Here is a 19,548-nt window from a genome sequence, read left to right as displayed (position 1 = left end):
TCAAAATTGTTTCCTTTGCTACAGTTAGGCTTTGGGGTGGAAAAAACACTCCCATGGGACACCCCCATATTTGTAATGTGGGATGGATTTATTTTGTCACCAGTCGTTGGGGAGATTTAAAAATCTCTCCATGCACTGTCCATGCATTTCTAGTCACTCTCCATGCCTGACATGAAATGTTAGAGAACCACATTGTGATTGGAAGTAAAACAAAAAGTGGAGCATGTGGTTTGAGAAGCATAGAATCAAAGTTGGATGGGACCCTAAGGATCATCCAGTCCTACCCCCTGCAATGCAGGAATATGCGGCTGTTCCATATGGGGATCGAACCTGCAACTTTGGCATTATCAGCTCTAACCAACTGAGCTATCCAGCTTAGGCCCTGTGTGTGTAAGCTAAGGCCATTCAATATGTATTCTGAATTGGTTTGAAATCCAGGTCCTTCAGTCAGGGTTCGAAATTAGCAGGGCACCAGGCGCATTTCATTCCTAAAGAGTCTCCCTTTGTGAGCACCTCAAAAAGTCTGGGTGCCATTTTTTGCGTCTGGCTGACACTCAGGGATTACTGAAATGTATGTGCTTTGAAACTTCAAAGTGTATGTTAAGGATAGACAATATGTTAAGGAGTTTAACAATAAAGAGTAGAGTATTTTGAAAACTGAAGTATGGTACCAATATTTTTATTGTAGACACCAAATTAAACATGTATAAACAATTTCTGTTAAAAATGTGATATTAACATTGTATCACTTATGTGAATTGCAGATTGGTTCATGCTTTTGAAAATAATAAAGAGTGTTTCCCACCCTCCCTCCCCCAAGTGACTACTAGACATTATGTTTTGGCGCCTGCAACCAAGGTCCCAGGAGCCATTTGGCTCCTAGCTTCTCTATACGAGTTTCTAACACTGCCTCCAATTATATACTTATATATAACACTATCTGGTACTACACTGTATGATTGTACAATTTTGGCTCTTCTTTAGGTAGCTCAGAGTTGTTGACACGGCTCTCTTAGGCAGTTTCTTACTTGATGTCTGCATAGTTTTAACCAATGTTCTAGCACTATGACCACCAGACATCTTGTTACATTTTATGCCCTTTTTAAGAGTCTGTTTTAACACTCAGTGTGTGGCTTCCCTCCCCCTTTGTTTTACAGAGATCCGAGCCCAGCTTATTGAACAACTGAAATGTCTTGATCAGCAATGTGAACTTAGAGTCCAGCTGCTCCAGGACCTGCAGGATTTTTTCCGCAAAAAGGCTGAGATCGAGATGGATTACTCCAGGAACTTGGAGAAGCTAGCTGAACGATTTCTGGCAAAAACAAGGAGCACCAAAGACCAGCAATTCAAGTAAAGTGTTGTTTCTTGCACAAACCTATCTATGAATGAATGAATGAATGAATGTGTATAACAAAGTACATGGTGTTTTCTTCTTCCTGTGTGGTTTTTTCCTGTCTTCCTAAAGCTGAAGAGTAGTTTTTATCCTGCTCCTCCTTCCAGATTTAGCTTGGGAGGGTGGGGCACTCAAATGTGTTGTGTCAGCATATGTGATCTCTGTAGCATCACAGCACTTGTGCTCATCTCTTGGTTGCTTGCCCAGTGGGAAGATGCACAGTCTCCTGTGAAATCTGGTACTTTCATGTCCTCTGTTACTGCTTCCTTCCCTCCTTTTTGTGCGTTAAAGACAAGGACCCCAGAGTAGAGGATGCAAATCTAACACATAACTGGTGTTTGTCAGTATAAAGTGTGGCCATTGGAAAGCAAGGATTCTTCCTAAAGCTGTTCCACTGTAGCTTGTTGCTGATCTTTGTGAGCTGTGGCTGCTGTGACTTTGTTTGAAGTGCTTCAGCTTTGATGCCTGTGGGAGGTTTCACACATGCAAGCAGCCCCAGCATTTCCCACCTATTTGCCATGGGTTGCTAGCAGGGGCTCCTCCCATTCTCTGTTAGGATAATCACTGGCGTCAGTGACAGGATGTGCAAAAGGAGAAGAGGAAATGAGCCTCTCCTGCTGCTTATATTGGCTTTGAGAATGGATATGGATTGCGAATCCTCTGAAAATGAATGGAAGGCTGTTTGACATCAATGTCAAAGGAAGGGGGCTCAGTATTGTATAGCTGCGTCCTTCAAGCCTGAAGGACAGCAGTCAGAGTGGGTCACCATCTATGTCTGACAGCCACACAGTTTGAGGGGGGAAGGGATAATGAGAGAGAGAAGCTGCTTTATGTATCAAAGTCATAAGTGAGATCTTAGGGAGTATATGTGACCATGATTCATTCTTGCTTCCTCTGCCAGCAACATTATTTCTGGAGCTGCATGTATGCACTTGAAGATGGTGCTTTTAAAGGGAACTGCCCCCAAAATTGTGAGCCAAATGGGGCAATCCTCTGCATTTTCATTGTCTCAGTAGGACGTGATCTTTTATCCCATAGCTCCATGGCTCTGGTGAGTTACGTGTTTCATTTTAAAAATTGATATTTGAATAAAAACCTGGTTTCTAATACTATGTATCCCCTCAAGATTGTGTTTGTTTGCTTTGCAAACTTAAAGGTGGCCAAGATACTCTGTGCAAATGCACTAATCCTTCATTCCATTGAGCAATATCCCTGCTAATCTGCCTATTGTGCATAATTTTATGTAGGATACCAGTATTTTGGAACAGAATGGAAATGTATTGCCCATGAACTCCACCACATGGCGAAGGTGCTTCTGTAATGTCTCAGTGTTCTTATCCTAGAAACTTTGTTTTCATCTTTAAATGTTCCTAGCACAAACGTTTTCAGAGATGTGTATGAACATGTGATAGCATAGAATTGTTTAAAAGAACAGAAACATGGAGGCATCCAAGAGAACTCAATATAATGGATGTTAGTGTGCTAAACTTCCCTGCTTCTAAAATATCCCTAGCACATTTTTTGATCCCAGGGTTGCAAGTTTCTCACATTTCATGAATGCCAAATTCATGATAGGTTCTGTGGCAGAATATATGCAGCCAACCTCTTGTAGTTTTGCAGTTCCAAGACTCATGGGAATGCCATGCAAGAAATGCAAATGATGTGTAAATTAGACATGGCTTTCTGGCTCATTATGAGATCTAGTGTTGCTTTCAGATGGATAAGATGCCCATCTCTGGAAAAGGGGAAAGGCCCTGCTTGTTGTCTGTATTGGACTACAGGGAGAAGGGAACCTTCCTAACTTCTGCTGCATAGCTCGACAATGTGCAAAGCCTGTCAAATTGTGTTGTTGGGATAGCAGCTGGGATGGCAGCTTGATGTAAAATTAGTGTTGGGATCACAATAATATCTGCTCCAGAATATTCAGCCTGTTCTCGGGAGAAAAGATCCATCTGGATGAGCCTCCATCCTAAATTCAGTTTGTTTAATTTCCAGCCATTGAGGGATTAGAATGCTTTGTTTTTATTACTCGATTTAATTGCTGTGTTTGGGAATACGGTTTGGCTGTGATGGGAGATACAACCTTCCATTTTACTAGAAAGTCTTCCTCTGAAAGCCATTAACTTTTCACCCTTTGGCTTCCTTTTTATACAGCTTTGAAGTGGTTCACCTTTTGTTCTCCTCCTGACTGATACTTAATGCAAACATCCTCATTAAGACATACACTGCACTACATCACCACCAAAGCCTGATCCCCTAAGCATAGCCAATAAAGAGAGTTGTAAGTGTCCTTCTCATATTTATAGAACTACAATTGTGTCTTGAACATTTTTTGTCTGCCATTTTCCATCAACAGCGGGAGGCTTTAAAAATGCTTTAGATCTGCACTCCGTGTGCCATTAAAGAGAAATGTCAGTTTTGGGTAGTTGTTAGTTCTAACAAAAGTTGTTAGTCCAAATGCACAACCCCTAGGTTTTTCCAGTGATAAGTGCAAGAATAAACTTCTGTTTAATGATGGTGTCAAATTTCCCTAGTGGAAATGCTCTCTCATTAGAGACATTTTGCCTATAGCTGCTGCTTTCCTTCTGTTGGGTGTTTCAGTTGAACATTTGATATGGAAGTTGTTAAGCTAGCCAGCAGGCTTTTAATTAATGCTGCAGTGTGTGTTACTCAGAAGTGTTGGGGAACAGTTGTAGCAGATTACTTTTTTTCTTTCTGTTCATGGGTGAAATTTTGTTTGTTAAAGCAGAGTGTCTTGGTTTCCCATAAGATTATAGCCTGAAGCGTGATGAGTATCGAAAGTAGATAAAATGGTGAATATGATCCGTTGTTCTAATTTGGAGTACACAACCTTTTAAGTTATGGAAATAACCAGTTTCCTAGCACTGATTCTCACCGATCCCTACAGCAAAATTTTCACAACCCATGAAACCTGTGTTTTGGGCTAATATTCATAGGTTGTTGGGGACCAGAATTCTGTCATGAGCAGCTTTTCCTGTTTTAGTGTTTGCATCTTATAGATGCTATTTTGGTGGTTTACCTGCTGGCACCAGCGGCTTTTAAGCTACTTGTTTTGCAGTGGTGTGATCAATTTTTCCCTAGCCAGTGGTGATTATAGGCTAATATCACTGTTTGCAGCTTTGAAAGTTCCAAGTTGTCTCTTCTTCGTCTTCTTTGGCAATCACGAGTAAGATTGTCTTCCATGAACACAGTCTTAACAATGAGTCCGTAAGTGACAGTGGAAGCCAATTCTGGATCCACACGTCTTTCCACAGTGGGGACATAGGTTTCTGGGCGGGAGTTTATCATGGTAAGGGTTTGCCAAATGTGCCTACCTCTTAGCACGTTTCTCCTTTTTGTCCTGAGTTTGTGCTTCTACAAAGTTCATGGCACCTTTGGTAAAGGCTGTTCACCAACTGGAGCGCTTGTAGGTCAGTGTTCCCAAGTTACCAGTGCTTGTGCTACATTTTTAAAGATTTGCCTTAATTTTTAAAAAAACAATATTTATTAAAGTTTTAAAGGTTACAAAAAGAAAAAGAGAGAACACCAAGTTAAACAAAATTAAAGATTTGCCTTGAGAGTGTCTTTAAACCTCTTTTCTTTTCCTCTGGTATTTCTCTTTCCATTCTTAAGTTGGGAGTAGTTGCTTTGGAAGATGATAATCAGGCATCTGAACAACATGGCCAGTCCAACGAAGTTGATGTTAAAGAATCATTGCTTCAACACTGGTGATCTTTTTTTATTCTAAGTTGTACAAAAATTAAAGGTAGATATGTTGGCTCATAAGAACTCCAAAATCTGTATTAGTGCAATGTCTTTTTGATAGGCCTACTGAAGTATCACAAAATAGCATGCAAGCTTTTGAGTGCTGCTGAACTTTTCACCAGGGTAGGAGGTAAGCAAAGCAAAGTTGGGGCAGGGAGAAAAACTGCTGGTGATGATGCCACGAGTCTATATCTGGGATGAATCTTAATGCAGAATGGGGAAGGAAGTAGCAGGCATTCAGATGAAACTCCTTTATGTGCCACACAGGTATCAGGTTGCACCAAAGCCTTCAGGGGAAGGAGAAAAATAGGAAAGACTGATTCCTCAACTCTGGAATTACAAAAATCAACTGTTAATCCCACTTTTGTCCCTTTACCTTTGGGTAAGACACAGAATTTCCATCATAGGTGGAAAATAGTAATAAAAAGAAACTAGGGAGAAAATACAATCAGCAACAAAAGATAGAGATTAATTTTGGGTCGTGTGCCTAAATGTCAATAGAAGCAAATTTGTTAACTTTACCTAACAGCTGGAGGAAATGTTCCCTCAGAGAATCATGTTTTATCTTCAGGTGATAGAAGACCCTCTTCTTCCACTTCTGCTGTTTAATGGCTAAATTCGGTATATTCCTAGCCGAATGAAAGGTAGCTGTGTTTGTTCATAAAAAACAATACCAGAATTCATTTCAGGGCAATACCTAATAGCAATACCTGCTAGTCAAGCTCTCATTACCATACGGTGTGACAATTTTTCTCTCCTCTCTCACTTTGCTTTATTTTACTGTCTAGCCTGATGAAGAGCTTAGGAGAATGCAAAACACTTGCACACCAATACACACACAAACACACAAACACACACAAACACGGTTGACCAGTTTAAAGGTATTCCCCTAATATGGATGTTTGAAATGCTTGTAACTATAAGTCATGTTCCTTCTTGCTACTTAGGAATCCTCTCATCTGAAGATCAGTCTGAGACCCTTCAAATGCCTCTACTTTCCATCTCAGCTGTTTGTGTCACCTGCCACCTGTCTGTCACCCGTGGCGTTCCACAAAAGCCTCCAGTTTGAAACAAGAGAGATGGCACTTGAAGGCCTGTGCTGCAATTCTTATAAGATTTTGTGAGAAATAGCAGCATCTTTCTGTCTCTCTTGATTTTTTTCCATGTCTTCTAAAACTCTTCTTCTGTAAAGGCAGAGCAAGCAACACATGTAGGCATTGTGCAGTATAGGAACACTCACAAGGATGTTCTTCACCTGTTAATAAGCCCATTTGACAGGGGACCAAAAGGGCAATACCCCCAATTTACCCCTCTCCTTTCCGGTTTCCAATGAATAACAAGATTTAAGGCCCTTGGGATTCAGACAACATGCTGGTCCCCCACACTTCCATTTCCCCTTTCCCCACTCACTCCAGCAACTGCCATTGTCCCCTTGAAGCACAACTTTAAAATGGGGTTGTTTGTCTCCCTTGCCTCAGCAGGTCCTGTGCATCCAACTGCATGTAAGAAGGATGCTGCTGCAGCTTAATGTAAGCCATAAAACTAATAATGTAGGGACTATATTAGAGGATGGATTAGTAAGAAAAATTACTGCTTCATTTTCTTTTTTGCAGTTTCTGATATCTCTTACTTCTTTATCTTGAATCCTTTAATCACACATCCTGAATTTGAAATGTGGTGTAGATTAAACAGCTTTACTTATTCACAGTCTCAAATTGACTCTCAATCACAGTTGGGGTTTCTAATGCCATGTGGTTCCTAAAAGGGAGCTGACTTGGATCTGTGTCTTCCGATTTCACACATGTTGAGGCCATAATGTGGAGTGTATTTGTGAGTAAATAACGCAAAGGTCACCTCCAAGTTTGTCCTACCTTGAAAGGAAGGTGGGGAACCTGTCAGCCCCTTTGTAACAGGTTTACTTTACCCAAAGTGGCTCCAGAAACGTAAGTTTCTCCTAGTCCATAAGCTGCTATAGGAATGGAAGTCAGAGAAGCATTGTTTATTCTCTGTCTACCACACGGGTCCAACATGACATTAGAAGAGCTCAGGCATTTGTAGCCATGATATATAAATAAGCTACTTTTTTCTGGTCATTGATGTGAAGGGAGAAGAATATTGAATTTGTCATGGTGCTGCTAAACATGCAGGAAAACAGACACCAAGGCTTCAAACTGAAGCTTTGAATCAAACACTTTGGAAGCCCCAAGAGATTTTGTTCTTTAGCAGAACTATTTCAGGGTAGCAGATGGTTTGAAATCTGGCTCCAAGTCCCAAACTCTCTGCAATGGATGCAGAACAATGGATTTACCTGCAGGGGAAGCTTCTGATGCCACTGTTTTCTCTTATTGCTGAAGCAGGAGCTATGTGGCATGGAAGGATCCAATGCTAACAATGCTCTTATTGGCAAGTCTATTACACCCTCCTGCCTGTAGTTGAGTGTAGTTGAGTCAGGAGCTTGCATGTGCTAAAGGGAGAGTTCAACATAGATTTCAGGGATGAGGTCCACTTCTGGCTTTCTGCGCAGCTGCATCCTAAATAATAATAATAATAATAATAATAATAATAATAATAATAATTTATAATGAACTACCTATATGAAGGTTAGAGAACTGAATGTCCTACACTGAAGCAACTTTTTCCTGACATTTGTAACTCTGATTTGTTCTATCATTTATTACCTGCGCTATAGCTATACATTGTCTTGCAAAATTACACCTATGGCCTGCTCAACCTCCAAAATGCTTAATTACATTTGTTTTCAAGGAGGAGCATGGTGTCACCAGTATACTGATGATATGCAGCTCTATCTGTGCATTCCATCTGAATCAGGAGAGACTGTGGTGGTGTTGGACTGGTGCCTGGAAGCAGTGATGGGCCGGATTGGGGCCAATAAAGTGAACCCTGAAAAGATGGAGGTGCTCGTGGGTAGTCAGCTCTCATATCAGGGAATTAGGTAGATGATGTTTTGGGAGTGGCTGCACTCCCCCTGAAGGAAAATGTTCATAGTCTGGGAGGACTCATTGATGTCCAAGTGGCCTCTGTGGCTAGGAGTACTGTATTTTTTGCTCCATAACACTCACTTTTTTCCTCCTAGAAAGTAAGGGGAAATGTCTGTGCGTGTTATGGAGCGAATGCCTATGGATGGCGGGGGGATCTGCTGCAGTCGTGAGCAGAGGATCCATGGTTCCCCTTCCTTCCCTCCTCCGTGGTTACAAAGCATGGATCCACATGGATCCTCAGGATTTTTGCAGTGGGCTACCCCAAACTCACCGTCAGATCACATGTCTGTGGCCACAGCATGAACCACAAAAATCATACATCCACTGTTTCTTTTAGAATATTTTTTTTTCTTGTTTTCCTCCTCTAAAAACTATGTGCGTGTTATGGTCGGGTGCGTGTTATAGAGTGAAAAATACGGTAATTATGCCCAGCTCAGGCTGGTCCACTAGCTATAGCCATTCTTGGACTGGGAAAGTCTGGCTTCAGGGGTCCTCCTGTCCGGAATCTGCAGCTGGTACAGGTTGGTGAATGGTTTAGCCCAGGGGTAGGCAACCTAAGGCCCGGGGGCCAAATGCAGCCCAATTGCCTTCTCAATCTGGCCTGCGGATGGTCTGGGAATCGACGTGTTTGTACATGAGTAGAATGTGTCCTTTTATTTAAAATGCATCTCTGGGTTATTTGTGGAGCATAGGAATTCGTTCATCCCCCCCCCAAAAAAAATATAGTCCGGCCCCCAGCAAGGTCTGAGGGACAGTGGACCGGCCCCTTGCTGAAAAAGGTTGCTGACCCCTGGTTTAGCCCAATGGGACCACAGGTCACCAGTCCTGAAAGCACTGTTTGTGCCCAACTCAAGCTGTTAACATTTGCCCTAAATGGCTTGGCACCCAAATATCCAAAAGAGCACCTCAACCAGTATCAACCATCTCAGTTCTTACAGTCTACAGGGGAGATCCTGTTGGGGGTGCTGTCTCTGGAGGCTGCCTGGTTGGCACTGACTCATAACAGAACCTTCTTGAAATGACTCTCCCATTTGTGGAACGTTTTTCCTGGTGAGGTGTGTCTGTCTCCCTCAGTGTTAATGTTTAGGTGGAATTTTAAAGCATTCCTGTTCACCGAGGCACATGGTGGTTGAAAGACATTGTTTCTGGCAACTTTGAAATTAGTAGTTGTGATTTTGTTTGTTTTTTCTTTAATTATTTTTGTAGTTTGTTGTTTGGTATCCTGGTATTCTTTGGGTGGCGGTGATGATACTGTCAGCAGCTCTGCGTGGCCTGGGTGAGAGACTTTTCTAAGTCTTCTTGCCTGAGTTCCTTTAACTAGACCTGCCAGGGACCTTGAAACAGTCTATATACAAAGCATGTTCTCTGCCATATCTTACCAAGCAGCTAAACAAAAGTAACACTGCGGCTTATTTTAAGACAGGATGATAAAATGGCTTTAGAAAATGAGGATAATCTTCGGAAGTGAGATGCTAAGCAGCAATTGTCAACTTCCAACTATCAGAGCAGCCAGGACATCCCAGCATGAAGTTCAGGCGACTTTTTGGCTGCCTGTGTCCTGAAGAGGATGCAGAAGAAGCCTGGCAGCCTTCAGGCTGAGCACTTGTAAACAACAGATGTTCACAACTAGAATATTGGGTGGTGATTGTGGTGGGGGTTTTTTTAAGGACTTGAGGTATGGGGGAAATGAGCCTAAAGTGAACCACTGCTTGAAAATCTTAAAAGTATATAATTAGAATAAAGAGTGCATTATGACTTTAAGTGGTTTGAAAGAAATAAGCCTTGTATATGAAAACAGTACTAAACCTTGAAAATTCTGTTATCATTCGGGCATTTTCCGAAGTGATCCCTATACTATGGAGTGTGTGGCTTGTTAAATTTCAGTATGCCATTAATGATGAAATGGATTTATTGAATATTTTAATACAAAAAGGATGCATATATTTAATATAAAAAGAATACATGCCATTAATGATAACATTAATTAATCACAGCAAGAAAAAGAAGGATATTGATGTTTTTATGAAGATTTTGTTGTAGTTTTATTGTTGCATTTTACATTCTGTTTGATATCCTCTATCTTGTGTTTGGGTATGTTCAGTGGCGGGGTGGATTATAAACAATCACAATAAAAAGGTAAATAATGTCTATTTACCTTTTTATTGTGATTCTTTATAACTAGTTTTAATTAGAAATATCTTTTTGATATTCCATTTCCTAAGTACTGTAATCTTGTAACAGATGTTAAGATCTGGGAATTAAATCTAAAAACTGTTGTATTTTAGTACTTAAATCTCATTGCAAGCTACTGAGGGCTAAACTCCTAAATATCAGTCATTAGATTTGAAAAATTAATATCAACCTCTTAAGTGCCGTCTTTTATCTTGTGTGTTTTTGTATTTTAAATATGGTAAACGGGCATGTTAAACTATTCAGAACTTTTCCTTTCCTCCCCATGATCCTAGGAGTGTATTTGGCATATACGGTTTTGAGAGACCTGCTTTACCCCCTAGCCTTTGTTTGAATTACTCAGCAGTGACTCAGTGGGCCTGTTTTGTAAATCAAAACACTAGGAATGCCAGTTGATTTTGCCTTATTGAATTGGTCCTGCAAATGTTCAGATACATCCTGTTTCAACATAAATTTTGAAAGCCTTCAGAGGATGAGGAAAGTTCTGATTGGAAAGTTCACCAGGGTGCTTAAGAGTGTAATCCTATACCTGGGAATAATCCTCACTGAATTAAATGGGACTTTCTTCTAAGTGTACTAAGTGTACTATACAAGTATAGAATTGTACTGTAAATGGTTGAAATTCTACTTCTTAACATCAAACCTGTAAATTGGGTCTGTAAACTAGTTTAACAGGCAGCTGTGCTGATCCAAAATAGCTTATCAGGTAGTGCAAACCCTGTCCTACTTGCTGCCTGAGGTATAATGTGTTAACCTCTGACCCTCTTGCCACAGGCAGAGAATCCCCATTGTTGCTGAATACATAACTTAAGAGTCAATGTCAAAGGCTTGCATTACATCTAGGATTATTAAAAAATTTCATAGCTCCATCTATTTGCAGCTTTTATGCAGTTGTTCAGTGGAAAGCGAACAGGAACCTTTTTGTTTCAACCCTTACCTGAGTTTTTTGAATAATGAAAGCTAGATGTATGCCACTGACTGTGAAATGATTCAGTTAGTAACAAGTCATCGAAATACTTTGTGTCACAACAACATGCTTATATCTTGACGGTTGTAGGCACTTTTACCTACCATGGTGAACTTACCACTGTTAACAGCAGCTGAGATCTGGGCTAGGTAATGTGTCTCAACATAAGCATAGGAACTGTCACAAAAAACCAGAAATGATTGTGCCAAAATTATTGCCTCTCATTTTGACATACTTAGAATCATAGAACTGGAGAGTTGGAAAGGGACCACAGGGGTCATCTAGTCAGCCCCCTGCAATGCAGGAATCTTTTGTGCAGTGTGGGACTCAAACCCATGACCCTGACATTAAAAGTCCCATGCTCTACCAACTGAGCCGAAAGCAGAAGCCTGAACTTTTCTCTCTTCCCCTCGGCTTTGCTTCCTGGTTTAGCACCATTGTTTGGGAAGCAGGCATTAGCAGCGAGCACCATATTTTTAAATAAGGGAAAAAATTGGTCTTCTTACCAAACTTCACGAGTCTATGCTGATTTTTTAATATATTTTTTTGGAGAGGGAAAGTATTTGTATTTGAGCACAAGCAACCTGGTATAGTTGAACCAGCTCCAGTCTTTGGGGAAATATCATCCTTTAATCCTTTTCACACTGAGGCATTGGAGCAATAATATCCAACCAGAAGTAATGAATTGGAGTCGATGTTTGATCTACATGAAGGGATCCCTTTTGAGCACTGCACGTTTGAAGCCTTCTCCTTGGGTGGTCATAAATCTAAATCAGAGCATTCACCACTTTCACAGCAAAAGTCAGCCTGCATGGTACAGTAGCTGCATTTAGTGGTGCTTAAATTCCTTTGTAGTTTTAGTTAGAAATGCTATTAGCTTCCCTTCCATGAAATTCCCTCAGAGGCAATCACCCTCCAGTTATAAGTGACAGTTCTTGTGTATGCATGGCTATCATTGAGTCAGTTTTTAATTTTTATGAAAGCAAAACCCTTCTTTTTAACCTCCACCTCTGCTCTTCTCTTTCCCAGAATATCCTGTCTGTCTTGTCTGTCTTTTTCAGATTTTGATCTCTTTACTGTAGGGTTAGTCCTTATCTCTGCAAATGCTTCTCAATGCTGAGCTGCCTGTGTTAAATAAAAATTATGTAAATAGTCTGTTTATTTTGTAAAATCTCTTTGAGATGAAGGGTGCAAAAACAAGAAAGGTGGCCTTATTGTTCCTGGATTAAATAGGGGTCGAGGGGAGCCCTCATGGTTATAATGCAATATCTAAAGTGGGTTCCCAAGACATGTGTCCCGACTGCGTGAGGCTGAGATTTGGGCGTGGACTGACTGAGGTGACAGTCCCAGACAGAAATTAGAATGGTGCTTTGCTTAATCATATTCCCCCCTCCTGCCCTATGGCCTTTCATGTGTAACCTCATGCGGTATGTCAACATGCAAACTGGCGCCACCAGACACCAGTGGTTCTACTTGCCATATTTCTGTGGGCCCTTGGTATTTCTGCTATGCACCACTTTGGAATAGCTTTGTGAATTGTGGCGCAGTAGTTTGGACAGCTGAGAATTGTCTCTCTTAACTCTTTAATGTCCATATATTTTCCTTTGGTTTAAAGGAGATTTTCATGCTGTGCTCTTCTTGCATTCTCTCTCTCTCTTTTTGGTGGGGTGGGTGGGGAGAACCATGTCATCTAAGCCATATCAGTTGGCATGGGGCTTAGGTAGGCAACTCTAAAGAACTGGAGAATGGTGATTTCAGTCCTCCTGTTCTGGTGGCGGGCACTTCCTAGGTGTTGCCTGTGGTGTGCCTTGGTTTGGCTCATAACATATTAATTCTTGACAGTTTTGGGAATTCAGTTGCAGGACATGAGAAGCGAGCAAGTCTTCATAGTTCACATATGGAAGTGGACCCTTAGTATGGCAGTCCAGCTGGACTGGGTGTAAGGAGGAGCTCCAGCTTTGTGGCAACTGTTGAGAAGAAACAAAAGGAGAACTAGTTGTTTTTACCACCGCCGCCCCCCCAAAAAGGGGGGAAGCATTTTGATGAAAAGAGACCTTTGACCTCCATAAAAAGGTTGTCTTGGAGCAATTCTCTCTCTAAACACGTTTGCTTGGCACAACCATTGTTAGCTTTTTGGTACTAGGTTATGTCAATTAGGTATATTGTTGTTGTTGTTGTTGTTGTTAGACCAAGTCTTTAAGACCTTTACTGTAACTGCCCTTGTTTGCTTTTTACTTGCTTTTAATATTATGTTAATGCTTTTTAAATAATTAAAACAAAACAACCCCAAACTAGAGTGGTAAGCTGCCCTGAGGACTTCATATTGTACAAAGGTGGGGTAGATCTTTAAACAAACTGTGGTGTGTCAGTAGTTTCTTCTAGTAAGCTCTCCTTCCCTCCCTCTCCTTTTTAATAAAAATGTGTTACTGTGCCAGCTTTCCATGATGACAAGTTGCTGCTCAGGAGGCTGGCCGTGAATAAACTCCTCTACCTGTTTTTCCAACGTCACACTGTTCTTTGGCTCAGAGGCATGAAGGCCAGGTTTGAGGAAATGTTTTGCTAGCTTTATTTATGGGCAAAATATCACAATTAGAGGAAGAAGATCATGTTTGCGGGAATATATGACAATGCCTACTGAAATAGATGCCTTGTTCCACCTTCCTAACCTACACTAGATATGCCAGGGTGGCTGGGGAACCATAAGCCCTCTTCAGGACTCAAGAGGGGGGAAGTGTGTGCATGCCACTCCCAGTGTGTACACCTGCTGCACCCTTTCACATATTTAGTCTGAGCATCTGAAGAAGTCTGGATGGACACGCTTTGAAGCTACCTCAGTGCCTGGAATCCTGATAATGCAGGGTTTCTGATCACAGGGAGGCTTCTCTCAGCGTGTTCAACCAATCAATCAATCAATCAATCAAACCTTTATTGCATTAGCATACAGCCATAGCAGGATAAAAAACACACGTAGAAGCCTCCTTCAGACCCTTGGACTAAACACATGAACTTTGGGTGTGTAGGGCATGGGGCAAGTGCATGTGAGGACATTGGGGGGCGAAGCCAGCCCCCTGCATACTTTTTGCCCTTGTGTGTTCAGGATGAATGCCTGCAGAAGCTAAAGATAGCCTGTTCGGTCATTCAGGGGGAAGGGACCCAAAGCACACAATAGGGAAATACCTTTATAAGGACCCTTGAAAAATGTCACAAAGTAGTAAATAAGTGTTGGAGCTTTCCAGAAAGCTTCACTCAAGCCAGGTGTTAAAACAGGGGGTGGAGAAGTAAGGAGAAGGGGAAAGCTGGCATGACATCAGCAGATGGAAACAATCTTAAAATGGATTCCAGCAGTTGTGGTGCAGACATAATTAGATTAGACTCTGCTGGGTGCTAAAATGGCTTTTCAGACTGTGTTGAGGGCTGTTAGGACTAAGAAACAAAAGCGGTTCCTCCGTGACATTCTGGAAATAAAGTTGTACCTCGGAAGTCCAACGGAATCCTTTCCGGAAGTCCGTTCGACTTCCAAAACGTGTGGACACCAAGGCGCAGCTTCTGATTGGCTGCAGGAAACTCCTGCAGCCAGTTGGAAGTCGCGGAAGCTGCATTGGACGTTCGGGTTCCAAAGAAAGTTTGCAAACCAGAACACTCACTTCCGGGTTTGCAGTGTTTGGGAGCCAAAGCATTCAACTTGCAAGGCATTCGGGATCCAAGGTAAAACTGTACAACACTTAACAGAGTCTTGGGTCTGTCTCTTGCCTGAAGTGGAGTTCATGGGCCACTTGCTGTTTTGGAAACATTCATGAATGGGCCAGAGTGGGAATGAGATAGTAAAGTTAGCTGTATTGGTCCATAAGAAAAATATCTGAAATTCACAACTAGGTAATCGCTTAATTAGGATCAACCAAAAGGTCACAAACTTGTGCCAAGCTTTTGAAATTTGGACTGCAGTTCCCATCAGTCCCAGATAGCACACACTGCCCTAGAAGGTGGACTTAGGGCTTCACATTTTAGTGTCCTTGACCCAAGGGAGCTGCATGATTTCCCTTACCTGCTAATGCTGACATTCTGAATCTTCGTCATGCCATTTATGTATGTGCAAAGTTATTCTGGTTTTATTAACAGGTCATATTCTTAGAACATCTGGTATCAAGGTCAGTCTTAACATTGTTTGTTCTAACCTGTACTTTGATTAGATCATCAAATACAATGTAAATCCCTTAAGGCACATGAGGTAAGATGTTCCAAACGAGCTCAGCTCAAGAGTCCCCCACTACTCTGGCCAAAAATGAGACAGTGAGTGCTGTGTGGGTTTCTTGGAGAGCTTTTTTTAAAAAAAAAATCCTGCCTTGTTTCGTTTCCCAAATAGGAGTGATTTTTATAACTCTACTCCCATGCTGTGCCTCTTGTTTTGTTGAAATTTGAATGAAACTTCTGCCATCCTCATTCTTGCTTTGTGTGGGTTGGGGATTATATTCCTTTCTTCCAGCTTTAGTATGTGACGTTTTAAAGCTATTAAAATGTGTAGCTTGTTTTGCAAAGAAGAAAACAACACTTTTCTGAGAGCACAATGGGAATACAGAACTGCTCTTTCGATGTTTTAGAAGGAAAGGTTTCTGATCTGTAAATATTATCTAAAACTCCTTTCTATGGGATATTAACGGATTTCCCAAATAAAGTTTAAAGAGTGCAAAACATATTCTGTCTCTGACAGGTGCTCCTGAGAATTTCAGAAGCATAATCAGAGCAGAGCTTCCAACCACCTCTTGTGGCCAGTGATACATCAGTTTTTGAGGATTCTGCCTGCATTTCAGGCTACCATGTGTAGTATCAATTGTAGTATTTACATTTGCACCCTGCCCCTTCTTCAATAAACCCAGGACACGATACTTGCTTGTCAGTTACTACATATATTTATATATTATTTATATATATATATATATATATATATATATATATATATATATATATATATGTTATACACACACCGTATTTTTTCATGTATAAGACTAGGTTTTCCCCCCTAATAAATTATGTCAAAAATTTGGGGGTGTCTTATATGTAGATAGTGCCAAGGCCATTTTCTTAAATCTGAATCCCCCAAAATATGGGGTGTCTTATACATGAGAGCCTCTTACAGACAGAAAAATACGGTACTTTATTTATATATTATATTAAATGCTTCCAGCTTGGGTGGGGAGGAGAAGGGAGGAGTGCTATTGTTTTGTTTTGCTCTTGTTTTTATTATCTATTTTGTGTATTTATCTTGTATCTTTATGCTTTGAACTGCCCCGAGATCTACAGATGAAGGGTGGGGCAGCATACAAAATTAATAAATGGACCCTTGTGCCGAGTTTGGCAAGGATTACTTTTAAGCAGGCACCTAAATGCCAATACTGCAGGTGCCTGACTGAGGGTCCTTGGAAGCATGTTCCAAGGGGCAGGCACAACCACACTAAAGGCCCTGCTGGTCTTGGTAGGGTAGGCATAAGATGAGCTTCAGGAGACATAGTGCTACTAAGAGTCTCTCTTCCTGACACTAAAAAGAAACAAGTGGATTTTGGTACCCAATGGCTGTTCCACTCAATTTGCGCCAAGGAAAGTATTATTTGAAAGCCCACAGCGTATAGGCAACCTCCCAAGTGTTCCCAGTTTCCCTTAATTCTTGATTGTATAGCCCCAAGCTGCTTAATCCCCACCTGTGGTGTTACAGCAGCTAAAATAGATCTTGACCATGGTTGTATTGGAGCAGAGCAACCACTTGCTGTAAGATGACCCCCTGCGAGCTCTTTTGCACTAGCACAGTGTCATATGAAAATGCATAGCCAGGTGGCTAAAGAAATGCGAAGCCTGTAAACTTTATGGAGTAGCATAAGTACAGTCCATTAGACTGGCAGACCTCTTGCTATTTTTATATAAGAAGAAAGAGCCTGTGTGTCCCAGCCAGCTTATTGTCAAGTTTGAGGAGTGCTGCCTTTTGATCCTTTTGTTGGCTTTTGTCTGTTGTAGCAGCATACATACACAAGTCCAGGGAATGTGAACATTTTCCCCTCTTGTACGTGCTGGCTTTCCTTGGCAAGCAAAGCTAAGTAGTAGTTTTGCTTCACCCTGGCTCTCTCACTTCCCTTACACACTGAACCTTGAAACAATCCAGATTGCAAACTTCAGTCATTTCCTGTGATATTTTTCACAGGGCAAGAAACTCTGCCAGATCAGCTGCTTTGAATGTGCCATTCTTGTGTTTTGTTCTTTAAATGAAACTATAATCTGTTTCTTACTACAGATCCAATCTTTCTCTCCCCCCCCCCCGGCTTCACCCTCCCCGTCTATGGAAAGAACAATGGAAGTCAACAGTAATCTGTATTCTTAACATTTCTAGGAAAGTTAACAGCGTTTTTCTGGCAGGAAACTTCTGTTATCTTCTGACAATGGAATAAGGGATTTGTTTTTTGGGACTGCATCCTACTCCATCAGGAAGATGGTGCTGCATTTGCATCCCAGTGGAAAATATATCCTAGAAGCTGAAACATGAAGTAAAATACACAGAAGAATAATAATTATGAATCTTGGCTTAAAAACTGGTTATTCTGTGCATGTACTGTAGTAGAGGAACTGCTATCTTTTTGTGTATGCATGTGTGAACATTTTATACTGGTTCAGAGGTGCAAACTATTTGTTGTTCCTTATACATGTTTACCTTAGACGCCTTCTGAAAAGATCAGGAGGATATGCCCCTCTATTTTATCATTATAGTAACCTTATGAGTTGGATTACAGCCTTTCTCAACCTGTGGGTCCCCAGATGTTGTTGAACTACAACTCCCATCACCCCTAGCTAGCAAGGCCAGAGCTCAGGGATGCTTGGAGTTTTAGTCCAACAACATCTGGGGACCCACAGGTTGAGAACTGCTGGATTAGAATGAGAGAGAAAAAGTAATGCGTCCATAAACACCCAATATGCTTCACACCCATGCAGGGATTTAAACCCAGGTGTCATTGGTCCTAGTCCACTAGTATACCAGCTGTGAGAAACCTGTGGTCCTCCACATGTCGTTGGACTCCAGTAACCATCAACTCCAACTAGCAAGGCCAGGATTGGAATTGTAGAGGAGAGGAGTTATGATCTACCCCTGCCCTTTATCATATCAGTTCTAGTTGATAGTGTAAATAGTGTGGTCTTGAGAATTAGTCCACCTTTGCTGCTATATTTCTGGTGCCATCAGCACACACTGGACCTGCCTGTAACCTGTCCTGGAAGCAGAACAATGGGGGGGGGGGCTCTCTGCATCTCCCACATCCCCCGCTGATGGCCCCACTACAGCTTCCCATGCAGCACAAATGGTTCCTGACGAACCATGTGGAAATGCTGAGTTGGGACATTTGAGAAATATCTGGTGGAATATTTGATCCCTAATCAAGAACACTGTGCTCAATGGTCTTTTGTAATAGTTTTGTAATTGTTGAATTGGCAGCTACCCGCCCTTTATCTGCTTTTAGTCAGGAGTGGGAAGACTCGCTGGGTGTTCTTTCTATATTGAGTTGTGGAAGGCTCTTTTCTTCTCTTGAGCCAGAGGCTTCTACATGTGGCGTGTCCCGTCCGTATGCAAAGAAGGCAACCTCGCAAATGAGTTTCATACTTTCTGTATTACCAGAAAGCATGGCTGTGCGCCAGTGGAAGTGTGTGTTGCCAGCTATCCTCATGATCTTTAGGATGAATCAGCCTGTTTGATAATTGTGTCCTCTGATTTGGATGCCCAACTGTTCTCTTCCCACCCCCTTTCTCGTTTTTAAAAGGAAGATTTTGTGTGGCTTGGTTTCGTGGGGAGAAACACCCTCCTCTGTTTAATTCCAGATGAGCTTTAAAGTGAATTCTACAGCTGTTGGAAACATTCCTGCCATAGTCTGGCTTAAAACAATATTTTTATTATTGTCCCTTCCAAGTATTACACAATACAGTGGAAAAAGAGTGCATGTAAACAAATGATAAAAGGAAACTAAGTAATCTAGGCAAGTTAGAAAATCAGAAATACAATCTCCTGGGAAGTTGTCTGATGACAGCTCCTTTTACAGAGCTCAAGGGGGTTTACATACTTCACCTCCGCTCAATTTTCACATCACAACAACCCTGTGAGGTAGGCTAGGCTGAGAGGCAGTGGCTGGCTTAGGCTCACACAGCGAACTTTGTGACTGAGTGGGGATTTGAACTCTTGTCTCCCAGGTTCTAGTCCAGCACTCTAACCACAA

The 19,548-nt window shown here is 41.5% G+C and overlaps 1 protein-coding gene across 6 annotated transcripts in view; it reads left to right on the top strand.

The window, feature by feature from the left end:
- SRGAP2 (SLIT-ROBO Rho GTPase activating protein 2) overlaps positions 1-19,548 on the top strand; it is a 200,819-nt gene that overhangs the window by 59,998 nt on the left and 121,273 nt on the right. For all 6 annotated transcript variants that reach the window (XM_081865210.1, XM_081865209.1, XM_081865208.1 and 3 more), the window contains exon 3: positions 1,158-1,350. In XM_081865210.1, the coding sequence (XP_081721336.1) occupies positions 1,158-1,350 (193 nt within the window). The remainder of the gene's footprint in view (positions 1-1,157; positions 1,351-19,548) is intronic.

The sequence above is a fragment of the Podarcis erhardii genome, assembly GCF_964252035.2.
Source record: "Podarcis erhardii genome assembly, chromosome: 6".
Lineage (NCBI taxonomy): Eukaryota > Metazoa > Chordata > Lepidosauria > Squamata > Lacertidae > Podarcis > Podarcis erhardii.
This window is presented reverse-complemented; position numbering and strand designations above follow the sequence as displayed.